Raw genomic sequence first — 16,098 nt, 5'->3', positions numbered from 1 at the left:
TCTTTATTAAGAAATTTTCTACTCCTCATGCTATCCACAGACCCCCCTCCTCCCTCCTCCCACCCCCAGCCCTCTTTCCCAAGCCACCCCGCATCCCCACATTCCCAAAATTGAGGTCTCCCATGGGGCGTCAGTAGAGCCCAGCACACTGAGCCTAGGCAGGTCCAAGCCCCTTCTCACTGCACCTAGGCTGTGCAAGGCACAGGATTCTACAGGCACCGGATTCCCAGAAGCCTGCCCATGCATCAGGGACAGATCCCGATCCCCCTGCCTGAGTGCCCCCCCCCCCGAGAAATCTAATTTTACATCTATATTTACAGTTCTGAATCATCGGTCTCTATGAAATGTTTTTTTTTTCTGGTCAGGGTCTCATTTTGCAGCCCAAACTGGCCTAGAACTCACTCTGTAGACAAGGCTGGCCTTAAACTCATAGAGATCCACCTGCCTCTACCTTCTGAGTGCTTGATTGAAGGCATGCCCTGTGATGGTGGCACACATCTTTAATCCCAGCACTCAGGAGGCAGAAGCAAGCAGATCTCTCAGTCTGAGGCCAGCCTGGTCTACAGAATAAGTTCCAGGACAGCCAGGGGTACACAGAGAAACCCTGTATCAAGAAACAAAGCAAAACAACAAAGGTGTGTGCTACCATATCTGTCTTATTGTTGTTCTGTTTTGAGACAGTATTGCTTTGTAACCCTGGGTAGACTGGAACTTATCATGTAAACCAGGCTGGCTTCTAACTTGATGTAATTCTCTTACTTCTGCCTCACAAGTACTGGGATTACAGGCATAAACCCCCATGCCTAGCTAAGACATGTTCTTAAGGGGAAATAATACAAACTTAAATTTTAATTGTTAAAATTAAAAAAAATCAAGACTTCTAAGAATGAAAATAGAGGTAACAGATAGTTGTAACTACACTAATTTATTTGTTCAGTAGCCCAGACTAACATGGGATTAACTATGTAGTCAGACTAACTTTAAACTCATTATTCTATAGCCTCATAAGTGCTAGGCTTTTAAGTGTTTACCATCATGATCAGCTTAGTTTTGGATTCAACATATTTCCAGAGTCCAGGTCTAGAATTATTAAGACTGCATTTGGTAACTCATCTATCTTTCCTCCTATCCTCTATCTCCCCTCCCTTGCATTTATCCTTCTCTTATTATCTGGGCTTGCTTAAAAATACTGCTCAGTGGAGTCTGGCTGATAGCTTTGATTATAACCCCTAAAGACAGGGTATTAGTTGAGGCATGTAAACACATACATATAAGGCAAAAAGTAGGAAAAAATTTGAGTCACAGAAGTCACTCAGATAAATGTGTAAGCATTCCTTTTAAAAGTTAACAGTGTTATTGCAATGCAATTCGTACAATAAATAATTTCTCAATTTAAAGTATAGCACAATAGTTTTCAGCATATTCTCAAAACTGTAGTCCTTCATGACAATTTTGAAAGTTCCTAACACAAACACTGCACAAACACAAACATTGCAAGTACTTGCCAATTCTCTCCAGCCACTCCAAACATTAGGAAATCATGACTTGATGTGCTGAGTCTATGGATTTGTTTATTCTGGATATGCCATATAAATGCAGTCTCATCTCAGAATATGTAGCCTTTTGTGTCTGTCTCCTTTTATTAAATTTAATTATTTTAATGGCTTTTTACACTGTAGCATGTCCCAGTACTTTATTTGTCTTTATGGCTCAATAGTATTCCATCATATGTGGGTGCATTATTTTATTTATACTTTCTGTTCTTGCTGGGCATTTGGATTGTTTCCACACTTCAGTTATTGTTTTAGTTTGTAATTAAGATAGAAACTATTATATTTCATTATGGCATTTTTATAATTTGTTTTTATTGATCCTTACCACCCCCATTTCTTCCAAATCCTTTTTCCTTCCTTGTACCCCTTCTATAGATGGTAGCTTTTTGAAAAAAATTTATTTTTTTTGAGATTGTGGTTATACCATTTCTTCTTTTCCTTTCCTCCCTCCAAGCCTCAGGGGAAAGTCCACTAGGCCTCAACCCCACACAAAGAACTACAGACAACTAAGGAATGCTGAGAGTGGGAGAAACAGTCTTCCCTGGGGAAGACAGAACCCCAGTTGGACATTTTGTCACCAAATGAAGCTTCCAGTACTGGGAAAGGGTTATATCTAATTGAGTCATTGGCCAAAGGAGTCCTATGGGAACCCTCAAACAACCCAGGCTGTTGCCAAGACAAGAGGTTGCTCTCCACAAATTGAAGGCAAGGCCACATTGCTGAAGACAACACCTACCCAACTCATGGAACATGGGGAGGTCAAGCTGGTGCCTACATAGCTATATACTGGCTAGCATATTTGGTACAGGAAGGTACTCTACACACTAACAAGGGAGAAACATAAACACCAACCCATCTACAAACGCTTGCTTGATAACTGTTCTATTATATATAATTTTACTATGTTAAAACCTTCCTTTTTGATTAGACAGAAAAGGGGAGGTGCTGTGGGATGTTCTGTATGATGTAATTATGTGTTGCCCTGATTGGTTGATAAATAAAATGCTGATTCGCCAGTAGCCAGGCAGGAAGTATAGGTGGGATAAGCAGACAAGGAGAATTCAGGAAGAGGAAGGCTGAGTCAGGAGACACCAGCCTGCCGTCCAGGGAGCAGCATGTAGCAGCACACAGGTAAAGTCATGGAATACGTGGCAACATATAGATTAACAGAAATGGGCTGAGTTTAAGTGTAAGAGCTAGTCAGTAGTGAGCCTGAGCTAATGGCCAAACAGTTTTAATTAATATAAGCCTCTGTGTGTTTACTTGGGTCTGAGCGGCTGTGGGACTGTTGGGTGAGAAAGATTTGTCCCGACTGCAGGCCAGGTGGGACACAGGAAAACTTCAGCTACACCTAGCCATTATCAGAGAAGGTTCCTCCTGCAGCAGATGTGAACAAATACAGAGACCCACAGCCAGACGTAATGCAGAGAGTGAGAGATCTTGGAACACTCATCCCTATATAGGATGCCTCCATCAAATTTGTTCTGTCAGGTGTCAGGGAACCCTGCAGAAGAGGAGGCAGAAAGAGTGTAAGAGCCAGAGTGGGTGGAGGACACCAAGGAAACAGGGCCCTCTAAATCAACAGGATTGACACACATATGAACTCACAGAGACTGAGGCAGTATGCACAGGGTCTACAGGCATCTGAACCAGATGGTGTCCTAGAGCTGAAAGGAGAAGTAGACACATGTTCCCATCCCTAATCCAGAAACTATCTCTAATTGATAACTGCTTGCAAATGAAAAACCAGTTTCCTACAAGGGAGTCTCACTGAGGAAATAAACTACTCTTAAGGGTAGGCCCCATGCCCAGCAGTAGATGGCCAACAGAATATGAACTCAATGGCATCTTTGGAAGGTCATGTCTCATAATGTTTTGTCATGCTTTTATTTTCTTTGTTTTGTTTTGCTCTTTATTTTTTAATTTTAACTTACAGATTTTAATTTATTTATTTTCTCTCTTATTTTAATCCTACAGATTCTTTGCATATATATTATGGCTTCCAGTTTTGTGTTTTTATGGGATTCCTAAGTGTGTGAATAAATGGGTCTCTGCATTAATATCTCTTTCTCGTACCTTTTCTTGAGTTTTTTTCTTTTCTTTGTTTGTTTTGCCCAATTGTGTGTTAGATTTTATTTTATTATTATCCCTTAGAAGCTTGATTATTTTCTAATGAAAGACAGAAAGGGAATGGATATGGATGAGAGGGGCTGTGGGAACTAGGGGGAGAAGAGGGAGGGGAAACTATAATTAGGATATATTGTATAAAACAAATCTATTCTCAAAAAAGGGAAAAATAAAATAACAAAGAAAGAAGGCTAAGCAAGCCAATAAGCAGCACTCCTCCATGGCCTTTGCATCAGCTCTTGCCTTCAGGTTCCTGCCCTGTTTGAGATCCTGTCCTGACCTCCTTGAGTAATGAACAGTGCTGTGGAAGCATAAGCCCTTTCCTCCCCAATTGATTTTGATCATGGTGTTTTATCACAGCAATAGCAACCCTAAATAAGACAGTTACCTAATGACAAATGGTCAGCTCTGAAAATATGCCTAAAGTAATATTACACAGACTGAGCAGGTTGTATTTGTGTATTCAGGAATAAATACATAGCGGCCTTTTTTATTCTTTCATGTCATATATGTTCTGTTACCTTCTCCCTGCTTTGTCAAAACCTCTTTCCCCCTCTCATGGTTATTCTTCCAGTTCTATGACTGAGAGCGCTGCATATATACATATGTGCAAACACTAAACGCTAGGATCCACATGTGAGAAAGAGCATTCAGTTGGTGTCTTTCTGGGTCCCATTTCACCCAAATATTATCCAGTTCCATCCATTTTCCTGAAAATTTTATAATTCAATAAATAAATAAAAGTCCTTTATGTGTATGTACCACATTGTAACATGAATCTTAAAAGGTCTTATTAATAAAAACAAACCCAGGGCCAGGTATTGGGGTGAATACTGGAAGATTAGAGAGACAAAACACAAACCACAGCTGACCTCACCTCGCCAGCTTATCAGCTGATCCTGCATCCTCGAACTGGAAGCCTCTGAGTCCTGAGTCCTCACCCGAATGAATCTCAGCTGAACTGCTGCTAAAAGCCTAAGAGCTTAACCAGGCTCTAGTTCCTGGTCCTCACGCCTTATATACCTTTCTGCTTTCTGCCATCACTTCCTGGGATTAAAGATGTGTGTCATCATGCCTGGCTGTTTCCAGTGTGGCTTTGAACTCACAGAGATCCAGATCAATCTCTGCCTTTGGAATGCTAGGATTAAAGGTGTGTGTGCCACCATTTTCTGGCCTCTATGTCTATCTAGTGGCTGTTCTGTGCTCTGACCCCGATAAGTTTATTAGGGTGCACAATATGTTGGGGGACACAATATATCACCACACCATGTTCATTGTCCACTCATTTGTTGAGGAACACTAGGCTGGTTCTATTTTCTTGCTGTTGTGAATAGAGCATCAATTAACCATGGATATTCAATATCTCTGTAGTGGTATGAAGGATGTGAGATTATAGACCTCTAACTACTCTCTCTTCCAGGAAGCAGACCATGCTACACTATAGAACCTTGGGATAAAGAACTGACAGGTGCCTGATATGACAGAGCACTTAGGCCTCAATGTGTGTGGAGGGAAGATAAGTTTATTGTCTTCCCTAATGGCTGCCTCCATTCCCACTTCTCTTGGGAAACTAGTTTAGGTGTTAGTAATAATGGCACTCTCAACATTCATGCACAAGATTTGTATAGGTATACAATTGTTTGCCCAAGCTGCATACTAGTTCATATTCCCAACAACAACACATAATGGCTATAGTTGGTCTCCAATATCACTAAAATCTATTGTCTATTGTTTATTGTATCTCAGTGTGGCTTTGATTTGCATTTCATATGGCTCATGAGCCTATGCACTTTTTTAGGTGCTTATTGATTATCTAATCTCTCTAGAATAATGGTAGTGCTCTGCCAAAGTGTCGTTGTTATTATACTTCTTTATTTATAAATATTTACTATTTGAAAGTTCTCCTTAGACTAGTTACTAGTCTAGATTAGATACCTGAGGCACTGGCATCAATTCCCTATCTTTGGTTATACATTATGCTTTTCTTTTGAGGAAGTATTTATGCCCCACAGTACATTGCTTCAATAGGTCTCTACTAATCTACTTTTCCAGAAAGGGGCATATAAACAAAACATTCTACACTGACCAGATATGCTTCCCCACAATTTTCAATATTAAAGATTCATTTCTCCCGAGTCCTGCTATTCCCCTCTCTAGACAGCCCTCCCCATGGTCCCTTTTTATTTCCCTGGTTTCTGTGATTACTCCAGGTTATATATTCACATCTGAAGAACTGGAGCTAGGAACTAAAGATGAGGGAGAAGAAACAAGGCTTGTCTTTCGGGGTCTGAGTTACTTTACTTAATATGACCATTTCTAGTTACATCTATTTACCTACAAAATTCGTGATTTCATTGTCTCTTTGCAGTATTCCATAGTGTATACGTACCACATTTTCATTATTCATCTGTCAGTTGAAGGACATTTAGCATTTAGTTAGTTTCTATTTCCTGACTGTTATGACTAGAGCAGCAATGACCATGGTTGAACAAGTATCTACAGAGAAGGATGCTGACTCTTTTGGGAATATGCCAAGGAGCAGTGTAGCTTTTTCTAGTTTTTAGTGTTATATTTTAGAAGAAATCTTCAGCAAATCTTAAAAAAATCTATTGGATTCTTTAGCACATATTTATTAAATACTTACACATAACAGGTCCTATTCTAGGCATTTTTATGGGGCCCTTCTAGGTGATGTTATTAGGAGATGGAGCCACTGGAAGATCATAAGGCTATGAAGGCAATGCCTTAATGAATAAAATGAGTGATCTCATAAAACAGACTCCAAACGAAAAGAGACCTGAGAGGCTTCTTTCACCTCATCTGTAATGTGAGGTCACAACAAAAAAGGCCATCCACGAGCCAGGAAGCAGATCCCCGAAAGACACAGACTCTATCTACAGCTTGATTTTAGACTTTCTAGTTTCTGGAACTGCAAGAAATCAATTCTGTTGTTTATGAGACAACTTGCTTCTTTGGAGGTTTTTTTATAGCAGCCCAAATGTGCTAATATAAGTTGTTTAGAAGACATGAATTAAACAGAAGAACTGGGGGGAAAACACAAATTTTTAAAAAATCAGGGGCAGGGTAACATTTGCATAACATTCAGGGTCAAAATGCAATAAGAGAAGAGAGTTTACCTAAAGATGAAAATAGTAGAGAAATAAAGAAGAATTGTGCAGTGGGAAGATTTTATTAGATAGTTTGAATTCATCATGCAGCTCCAAAACACTTCTGCTCCTTGGAAAACATTTTCCTTCACTCAAATTAATTACTTATATTTATCTTTAAAAACTATGCTCAAGAAATTTCCACTTCTGTGAGAAAGGAGCCCCAGTTACCTTGGTCTCTCTGCTTTCTCAGACAGCACCAAGAACAAAACACACAAAAACTATAGAACTTCAGTTGAAGGTAGAGACTTGGAACTTTTGAAATAATATAATGGTAAGATCCCTGGGTTTTCATTTTGCCTCTCATGTACATACTGAGCAAGGCACAGGAGAAACATGCAACTTATAACTGATAACAAACACAGGTAAAATCAGCTTCAATCTCATGCTAAAAGGCTGGAGACATGGTGAGCTAATATGGAACTTTTCTGGCAATGCTTTTTCTACAACAACAACAACCCTGGAAGCCTCACTGAGATTGAAAAGGATCTTATTTCCCTCCTCTTTGCCCTCCCAAAAGCATTTCTCCCGTTCTCTGAGCTGGGATTGGTGGAACTGAGTAGAAAAAAATGCATTTAATGTTCCAATATGTTCCAGGCTAGAGTCAGTGAGTTGTTGTGGGGAATTTAGTCTCTACCTTCACCTGGGAGCAGAAATAGAGACATGTTGATATAGAGTACATGTATTAGCTATGTTTTTCTGTTGCTTGACAAAAGTAACTGTATAAAAGAAGGGTTTATTTTAGTAGAGTCTATTATGACAGAGAAGGCATGGTGTCGAGAGCATGGAGGCAGCTGGTCATGTGTCCACAGTCAAGAAGCAGAGAGATGAATGAAGATGCTCAGTTGGCTTCCTTGTTTTCATTCAGTCTGCAACTCTAGCCCATGGCATAGCCGAGAGTGAGTCGTCTCTCCTCAATGGAAACTATCTCCTAAATACATCAGGAGGTTTGTCTCCTCTGTGACTCTTTATCTAAACAGTTTTAGTCAGAATCCTAATATTTAACACACTATGGTATTAACTGTGCGTAGAACCACTGAATCAATATTGCTATAGAAAACTCAGAGTCAGTATTTGGTATCCCATAGTCAAGTTCAATTTTACCAGTGTCAGATTTTAGGTAATGATCTAATCCAGAAATCATGTGAAGTGGTGGTTTCATTTTAGAGAACTTTACATATACATAGCAATAGAGTTGGACACTGGGGAATTGTAACAAAACCCTAAGAAGAATATTGATAAGAATTTGACAGGATATGATTTTTTCCCAACAACTCTCAAGTGATTCTCAAGTTCCAGCAAAATTCTGAGATGTGAGACAGAACCACTAGGTAAAGTAAGTACTAAGGAGTAGGGAAAATATGTTGAGAGCTGTGATTAAAGGATTCCAGGGGGGCCAAGCGAGCCTCTCTTTTTCAGTTGTTTTCTCTCCTCAACCCAAAGCTGAGTTCCTTAGTACTGAGTGGCGTTATGTCAGGTTAAGCAATAAAAGTCTACATAGGATCTGAGAGACAATAAAGAAACTTTCCTTCAGTAAAATAGCTCTCATTGGCCTTCTGCTAGTTCTTAAGATCTATGAGAATTTCTCCAAGCTATTTGTTCAAACAAACAAGCAAACAACCACAACAACAAAACCACAATGAAAGACTGGACAGACAATCAGGAGTACATTGGCATACTTGTCTTTTGCTGAGGACTTTAGTTTTTGTAAGGCTTGTTAAGATCAGGGTACTAGGAGGACTCGGTTTTTGTCAGTAGAACTCAGGGCATTTAGGTTGTGACAGGGACAGTAGCTTGAATGTAATGTAGGATTTTATGCTTCCAGAAGCTAGGAGGGGGTGGGGAGATACCATGGCTAGGTAAATGAAAGGTCAGGGAGGGAGTCAGGGAGAGCATGGTGGAAACCCTGGAAAGAAGACAGGAAACTTTTAGGAGTATGAAAGATATTTTAGGGGCCTGGAGAGATAGCTCAGCTCTTAAGAATGCTTGTTCCTCTTGAAGAGGACAGGAATTCAGTTGTCAGCATCTGTAGCTGGTAGCTCAGAAACACTTGGAACTCTAGGTCCAGAGGACCTGACTTCCTCTTCTGTCCTTTGTGAACACAAGTGCACATATCCACATACACACAAGAAATAAATCTCTAAGAGAAATACTTTGATGCTTATGCTTGTTAGACCTTGTCAGACAGAAAGCTGGGTAAAGTTAAATGAATCTAATAACTTGTCTTAGAGTTTATAAAAAGAAAAAATGGGACACTATAGATAGATAGTTAATTAACCAGAAAACATTTTTTTTTGTTTTTTAATTTTTCCCTTTTGTTGAAAACAGATTTTTTCACTTAATATATCTTGATCATAGTTTTTCCTCCCTCTACTCCTTCCACTTCCTGCCCTCTCCACTGCCCCTTCTACATGGTTCCACCCCCTTTCTGTCTTTCATTAGAAAACAAACAGGGTTTGAAGGTATAATAAAATAGAATAGGATAAAATACAAAATCTAACTCACCACAATAGGACAAAACAAAAAAACATAAGGGTCCTCAAGAAAGCACAAGAAACAGATATCGATGCAGAGACCCACTTGTTTGTACACTTAGAAATGCCATAAAAAAGCCGGGCGGTGGTGGCGCACGCCTTTAATCCCAGCACTCGGGAGGCAGAGCCAGGCGGATCTCTGTGAGTTCGAGGCCAGCCTGGTCTCCAAAGCGAGTTCCAGGAAAGGCGCAAAGCTACACAGAGAAACCCTGTCTCGAAAAACCAAAAAAAAAAAAAAAAAAAAAGAAATGCCATAAAAACAGAAAACTGGAAGTCTATAGATCTCTGTCTATCCCCTATGACCTAGAGTGTTAAAAAGAGAAGTATATTTATAGATGTGTATGTATTTCTCTTCATATATCATATGTATCTTTATATATAACAAAATTAAAATGTATATTAAAAATTAAATTAAATTAAAATTTAAATAAAGATAAAGAAAAAATAAAGCCCTGACATGACATTATGAGACAATGAACATCCAAAGATACCACTGAGTTTATTTCCTATTGGCCATCTACTGCTGGGCATGGAGCTCCCCTTAAGAGTAGTTTGTTTCCCCAGTGAGACTCCCTTGGAGGAAACCGAGTTTTCATTTGCAAGTTGTTATCATTTGGAGATAACTTCTATATTAGGGATTGGGGGCATGTGACCATTGTTGTGTGACATTTTGATTTCATTCTAAAAATAAAGCTTGCTTTGAGTCAGAGTGCGGAGCTAGCCACCAGCTGACCAAAATTAACCATAGAGGTTTGGAGGACTGTAAACAGATAGGAAACAGGGTGTAGTAAGGTGGGGCTGAGAGAGGATCTTGGCCCTTTTGGAGAAAGGAATGGAAGAGGTAGGAGGTGACTGGTGGCTTCTCTGCAACTTCTCTGATCATTCAGGTTCTTACCTCAATATTTAACTCTCGTATTTTTTTATTGATAAAGAATAATTAAACACTTCAGACCATGTCTCCTTTTAGCTCTAGGACCCTATCTGGTACAGTCCTATATAGGCCCTGGGCATGATGCTTTTGTCTCTGTGAATCCATACGTGTATCAGTCCTGTTATGTTTAGAGGACCTTTTTTCTGCCTCATCTACTGGAGGGTTCCCTGACGCCTAAGGGGAGGGATATGATGGAGACATCCTATCAGGGCTGATTGTTTCAAGGTCTCTCACTTTCTGCATAATGTCTGGCTGTGGGTCTCTGTGTTTGTTCTTACTTTCTTCAGGAGGAATCTTCTCTGATGATGGCTGAGCAAGGCACTGATAGATCTATATAGTAGAATGCCATTAGGAGTCATTGTATTGCTACATTCTTTTAGTAGAACAGTAGTAATTGGCTTTACCCTAGGTCCCGGGGCTCTCTAGGTTCAGGTTCTTGGTCACCTATGTAGTACTAGAAAAACATTTTAACAACGATTTGACAATGAGAAGAAAGTGGAGTGAGGAAAACAGTTAAATTTCAATATATGATATTTGAAGATCCTATAAAGAATGTAACTATTTGCTTCATTCAATTATGTGAAGGAGTCCAGTGAGTGACAGGCTGGTAGACACCTGACACAATGATAACAGGCAGGTTTTATTGCAGGTAACGAACTACAGTCACTGGTCTGCACTAGGAAAGGAGGGAAAAGATTATTATTAAATGAAACAAGTCTTCAATCTGGAAGCTATGTTTTTTTTCCTGTCCTTTACTAGTGAGCAGACCTTTATTTTTGCCTTTGCCTGCAGCCATTTTTTTTTTTTTTTTTTTACTGGATGATATCAGTAGATTTTTTTAAAACTATTTTTCTATTTGGTCTGTGTGTTTCTGTGTATGAGTGTGCTAGTTCTCAATCTTAGATAAAGAATCTACAGTCATCAGTTCACAATCCTTTCCTTACCTGTGTTCTCTACACAGTTGGTTACCTTCCTTGAACCCAACAATAATGCTTCCAGGGGCTATTCAAACTCCGGTCTTTTACTTTGTTACCACTTAGCCGGGAGCCCTAGAGCTCATGTGTATTCTTGCCTCAGCCCTTGACAAATCAGGCAAATGTCTGGGCCATTCCTGGAATACAATTCAGTCCATCCTGTGTGCTTTACCACCTGACACTCCTGATACTGAATAAACAATTCAGTGGCCTATTGGCTTTGTCATTGTTTGCTTGCCTGGGAAGGAAAGATTTGTAATAGCTTCTACTGACGCAAAGCTGAGCTGTTCCTGACTTCAAACACCACCAGACAAAGCTCATGGATAGATACAACTCCCTCCGGAGTTGTTGCAGTACAGATATGGCAAGCAGCTGGAGTCGAAGATGAAGGACAGATTAGAGGAACTGAAGAACCACGCTAATCATGGAAGAGTCCCTTCAGAATTGGATGACACCTTGATGTTTGACAACCATGCTTTTGAGAAGACTGAAACAAACCCCATAGAAAAATTTTTAGAGGAAGTGGCGGAGCTGTCCCTGGCACTGGCTGAGTTAGAAGGGCTATCTCAGTTAATAGACAAGAAGCAGCAAGGTGTGCTGTGTTGTACCACAGAGGAGAGCGTGTTCAAGGAGAAGAGTGAGTTGAACATCATAAAAGCCTCCTTTGCCAGCCAAGCCCAGCTCATTCAGCCTCAGCTAAGCACCATCCAGCATGAGTTGGCCACAGACTGTAAGTACTGGCGGGCTGAGCACCGCATTCGTCAGAGCCAGCTCTCTGTTCTCCTTGGTCACTACCGTGACATCATCAGCCACCACTATGCTCGTGAGACTCAGAATATGATCAGGCTGAAGGAAAAGATGGTGAGACAGGCAGAACTAGCTGGGGTGAAGCTCCAGGAAGAGGATCTGGAGAAGCTGGTGGCTAACCCTGCACCTCTTCAAATTGTGGGTTGTGATCTAGATGTTTTGAAAGCTAAGCGGGGCCTGACTCTGGCTGAAGTACGTCACCAGCAGCTGCTGGACCTTGAGTACGAGATCAGTGAATTGCATACCATCTTTTTCCAAGTAGACATGTTCATCTCCGGACAGCAAGAGTTGCTGGATAGCATTGAGTACAACATTTTGCACACCCAGGACTATGTGGAACAATCAAATGAGACAGTGAAGAAAGCCCTTAAATATAAGCGCCAATCACGCTTTTGGATGGTGGTATCGGCTGTGGCAGGTCTTTGTGCCTGTTGTACATGCTTGTCCTGTATCACTGGGCCTGTGCATTGAGCAGGAAATACGACTTCTGGTGTAGTGAGCAAATGCTGAAGAACAAAGATATTGTTTTGGTACATAACCTTAAGGTTAGCATTACAAATAAATGAGTGCCAGCATCTGAGCTGGCAAATCTAATGCGACTTGTCTAGTTCCTCAAAGGCAGCAGCAGGCAGTAAATAGGCTATTGTGCTCTGCTTTTCCTTATTGCTGTGCAATGTGTTACATAAAAAAAAAATCTGTTCAAGTCTGGCTGCTTCTGCAGACACTGTTGCTCAGGAATTAGTGTTTAATTCATTTTCTTTTTGCAGCCGCTTGCTTTATGTTCCAGGATGACACACTTTTCTTGTTTTCTACTATTAGAATCACATTAGTGTCTTATGAAAATATATACGCTCCTTTTTAAGAGAATGGCTAACAAAAAGGAGGGGGCAGATCACACTGCCTTACTTTCTATTTCTGTGATTAAAACACCATAGGCAAGGTAACTTATACAAAAAGAATTTAATGTGGAGGTAATAGTTTAGGAGGGCTACGGTCATGACTATCATGGTGGGGAGCATGGCATCAGGCAGACAGGCAGGCATGGCACTGGAGCAGTAGTTGAGAGCTTAGGTCTTGAGGCACTACCATGAGGCAGATTGAGTTAACTGGGAATGGTTGGGCTTTTGAAACCTCAAAGCCCACCCTCAGTGACATGCCTCCTTTAACATGGCCACACCTCCTAATCTTTTCCAAGCAGTTTCAATAACTGGGAACCAAGTCTTTAAATATTTGAGCCTATGGGGTCATTCTCATTTAACCTACCACACACACTGAGAACTCAATATACCGAGGCAGGCACACGAGATGGTGAATCGGGATGCAAATAATGCCAGGAAGAGAAAGATTGCAAAAGTTGGTTAAAGGAGTATAAAAACTTGAGTTGAGAGACTGGACGATGGTGGCCAGGATACTGAGGAAAATTACAGAAAAGTAGAGTCCAAGATTATATGAGTGTTCTGTGTACAGTCAGGGACACAGGGATGCCAAAAGCAAGAATGAAGCTTGATTTGGAGGCTACCCACTCCCTTAGCTCTATTGCCATCATGCTGTTTTTATTCTGGGGAGAAAATGTCCCAGTTTGTCCTTCCTGGAGGTTGTGGGACAGTAGTAAGTAAAAACACATGCTAATCGTATGTATGGAGGAAGAGAGGGAGTTCTGGGCCAAAGGGGTTTCTGTGATGTAGACAGAAATCTACATCACATGTAGGAGATCAGTCACATGACGTTTTCCCAAAGGGGAATTCATGCCCCATGATCAGAGTAAGGTTGAAGAATGCTTAGTTTCAGTTACTCACAACCATGAACAAGCTGCCAACAAATCAGCAGTCCTTTTTGCTTTCTTTATATATTGAAAATAATTAATTTCCCTTTTCTAAGGAATCATTTCTCTACAATAGTTTCTAAAGAGAAAACAGACTTGGGAATTTGCATCTTCCTGATTCAGGAGCAGCAGCACCTGTAACCAGAACCTCCTTCTCCCTGAACTCCTGCATGATATTTTTTTAAATGTTAACAATCAGGAGAGTGTTGTCATCAGCGTTTTTATTAATTCAGTTAGTGTCACTCATGTCCCACAAAGAAATTCATCTCAAAGGAGAAGGTTCTGATCAAATTAGAATAGTTTATGCATCTTTCTTAAACACTGAAAATTAAATGATGTATGAATTCAATGTGTGTGAGTCATTTTAAAGTATTATAAATACCTGTTCAGTTGGAACCTCCGGCTCACCCCTGCGTGATCTGAGAAACCTCATTCCTGTCTTTCTCTTCAAATCCCACCAGGTCAGGGTCTCTGAACAAAGGGAAGGTACCAAAAAGCCCAGTTCCACATTCTTAGCAGCTACGTAATTTCTTCCCTTGAAGTTGCCAGCCGCCCGAGTCCCTGCCTAAAGTGCTCAGCTTTTGACCATACTTAAGCATGAACCCAGCTTGTGGCGGAGGCACCATCACTCCTTGCCTACAGGCTACATAAACTTCCTGCTTTAGTTACGGTGGGTGGCTTCTCAGGCCTTAATCTCTAGGACTGGAAAACTTGCCTGGGCATTACTTTGCTCAAATAAACCCGTTGTTATACTTTTTCAATTTGGTTTGATCTGACTTACTGTGTTGGCAGAGAAACCTAATGTTGAGGGCACAAAACCTATTACTACCTTAGGAAAGCCATCGTACAGTTTTGCATTATTTGCTGAACTGCCATTTGTGCACTTGCTGATAGGTGCCTGCCATTCAATTTTTACAAATTGGAACTGACTAATTAGATACTTTTCTTCTAAATAATGAAGGTGAGCTTTCAAAAAATCACTTCAGTCTTGTTACTATTATCCTAGACTAACTCGACCATCAGAATTATCAGGAAACTGATGTTTATATATGCTCACATTATTTACACTAGAATGAATATATTTAAAACTCATTACAGTATGCTTTCTTGCATTATGTGTGTGCATTTAGCCACAAAACATGATTGAATTAATGAGATGTTAGTTGGAATGCTAAGTGACATTTTTCTTGTGGAGCTCCTGCTGATGAGGTTTTCCACTTATTTCCTTCTGAATACCTGTATGTTTTTATATTTCTTACTGTTATTTCAGTGAGGATTGTTGTTGTTGAGTATCTTGCCACTGGCCTTGAGAGTCAGAAGTGGTGGAAGACATTTCTCTGTTGCTAGGAACCATGCTTTTCCATTATTTCTGAAAGAACAGTTATAGACCATTACAGTTGTCGCTACAATTTTAATTTCAGGAAAAAAAAAGTATGGCCAGCTTGTGAGTGTTTGTATGTGTGGGAAGGGGCGTGGTGAAAGGCCTTGGGAGATAAGGGTCCAGGAGTAACTGCACACTTAAATTAACAAAGTACAGGAATATTTTTATTTATGTACTATACTGTAAAGGAAAATATCACAATTTTGTGATTTGTTGCCTAGCAATTTATGGTGTTTTATTATCGTTAAAAAACAGTCAGTTATTTCTTTTGAAGACAAAAAAATATTATTCCCATTTCATAGATAGGTTAGCCAATGTCAAATGAGGAATGTGAGATGTACTAGGTATTATTCCTTTAAATTTTTTTTGGTTGTTTGTTTTTGAGACAGGGCTTCTCTGCGTATCAATGGCTGCCTTGGAACTCACTCTGTAGACCAGGTTGGTCTTGAACTCAGAGATCTGCCTGCCTCTGTCTTCAGAGTGCTAGGATTAAAGGAATGGACCACCACCACTAGGCCATAAACTGCCATTTTCACAAGTGACTTTCTCAATAGGCATTAGGATCTCTGATCAAAATAATTAGTGATGACAAATTGAGCGTGTGGTACCTTAATTATCAGCAAAGAGGAAGGCCAGTTTACACTTGAAGCTTGAAAGCTGTGTCTCATCAGGCTTTGCCCATGCTCCTTAAAACTGTGAACTTGGTTATGTTTTTCCTCAGCCAGTTAGCATTAAATTATTCATATATGATTCATAAGTCCTGAGAAAGAAATGAAGCAAAATGAGTAGTCACATCTTATGG

The 16,098-nt window shown here is 40.1% G+C and overlaps 1 protein-coding gene across 1 annotated transcript; it reads left to right on the top strand.

Moving 5' to 3' along the window:
• The first annotated feature begins 11,670 nt into the window (after positions 1 to 11,670).
• On the top strand, positions 11,671 to 12,564 carry LOC128116894 (syntaxin-3-like). The gene has a single exon (XM_052748550.1). It carries the CDS (start codon positions 11,671 to 11,673, stop codon positions 12,562 to 12,564), a length of 894 nt encoding a protein of 297 aa, XP_052604510.1.
• The last annotated feature ends 3,534 nt before the right edge of the window (positions 12,565 to 16,098 follow it).

The sequence above is a fragment of the Peromyscus californicus genome, unplaced genomic scaffold (genome assembly GCF_007827085.1).
Source record: "Peromyscus californicus insignis strain IS unplaced genomic scaffold, ASM782708v3 Scaffold_10__1_contigs__length_136768540, whole genome shotgun sequence".
In the NCBI taxonomy this organism is placed as follows: domain Eukaryota; kingdom Metazoa; phylum Chordata; class Mammalia; order Rodentia; family Cricetidae; genus Peromyscus; species Peromyscus californicus.
This window is presented reverse-complemented; position numbering and strand designations above follow the sequence as displayed.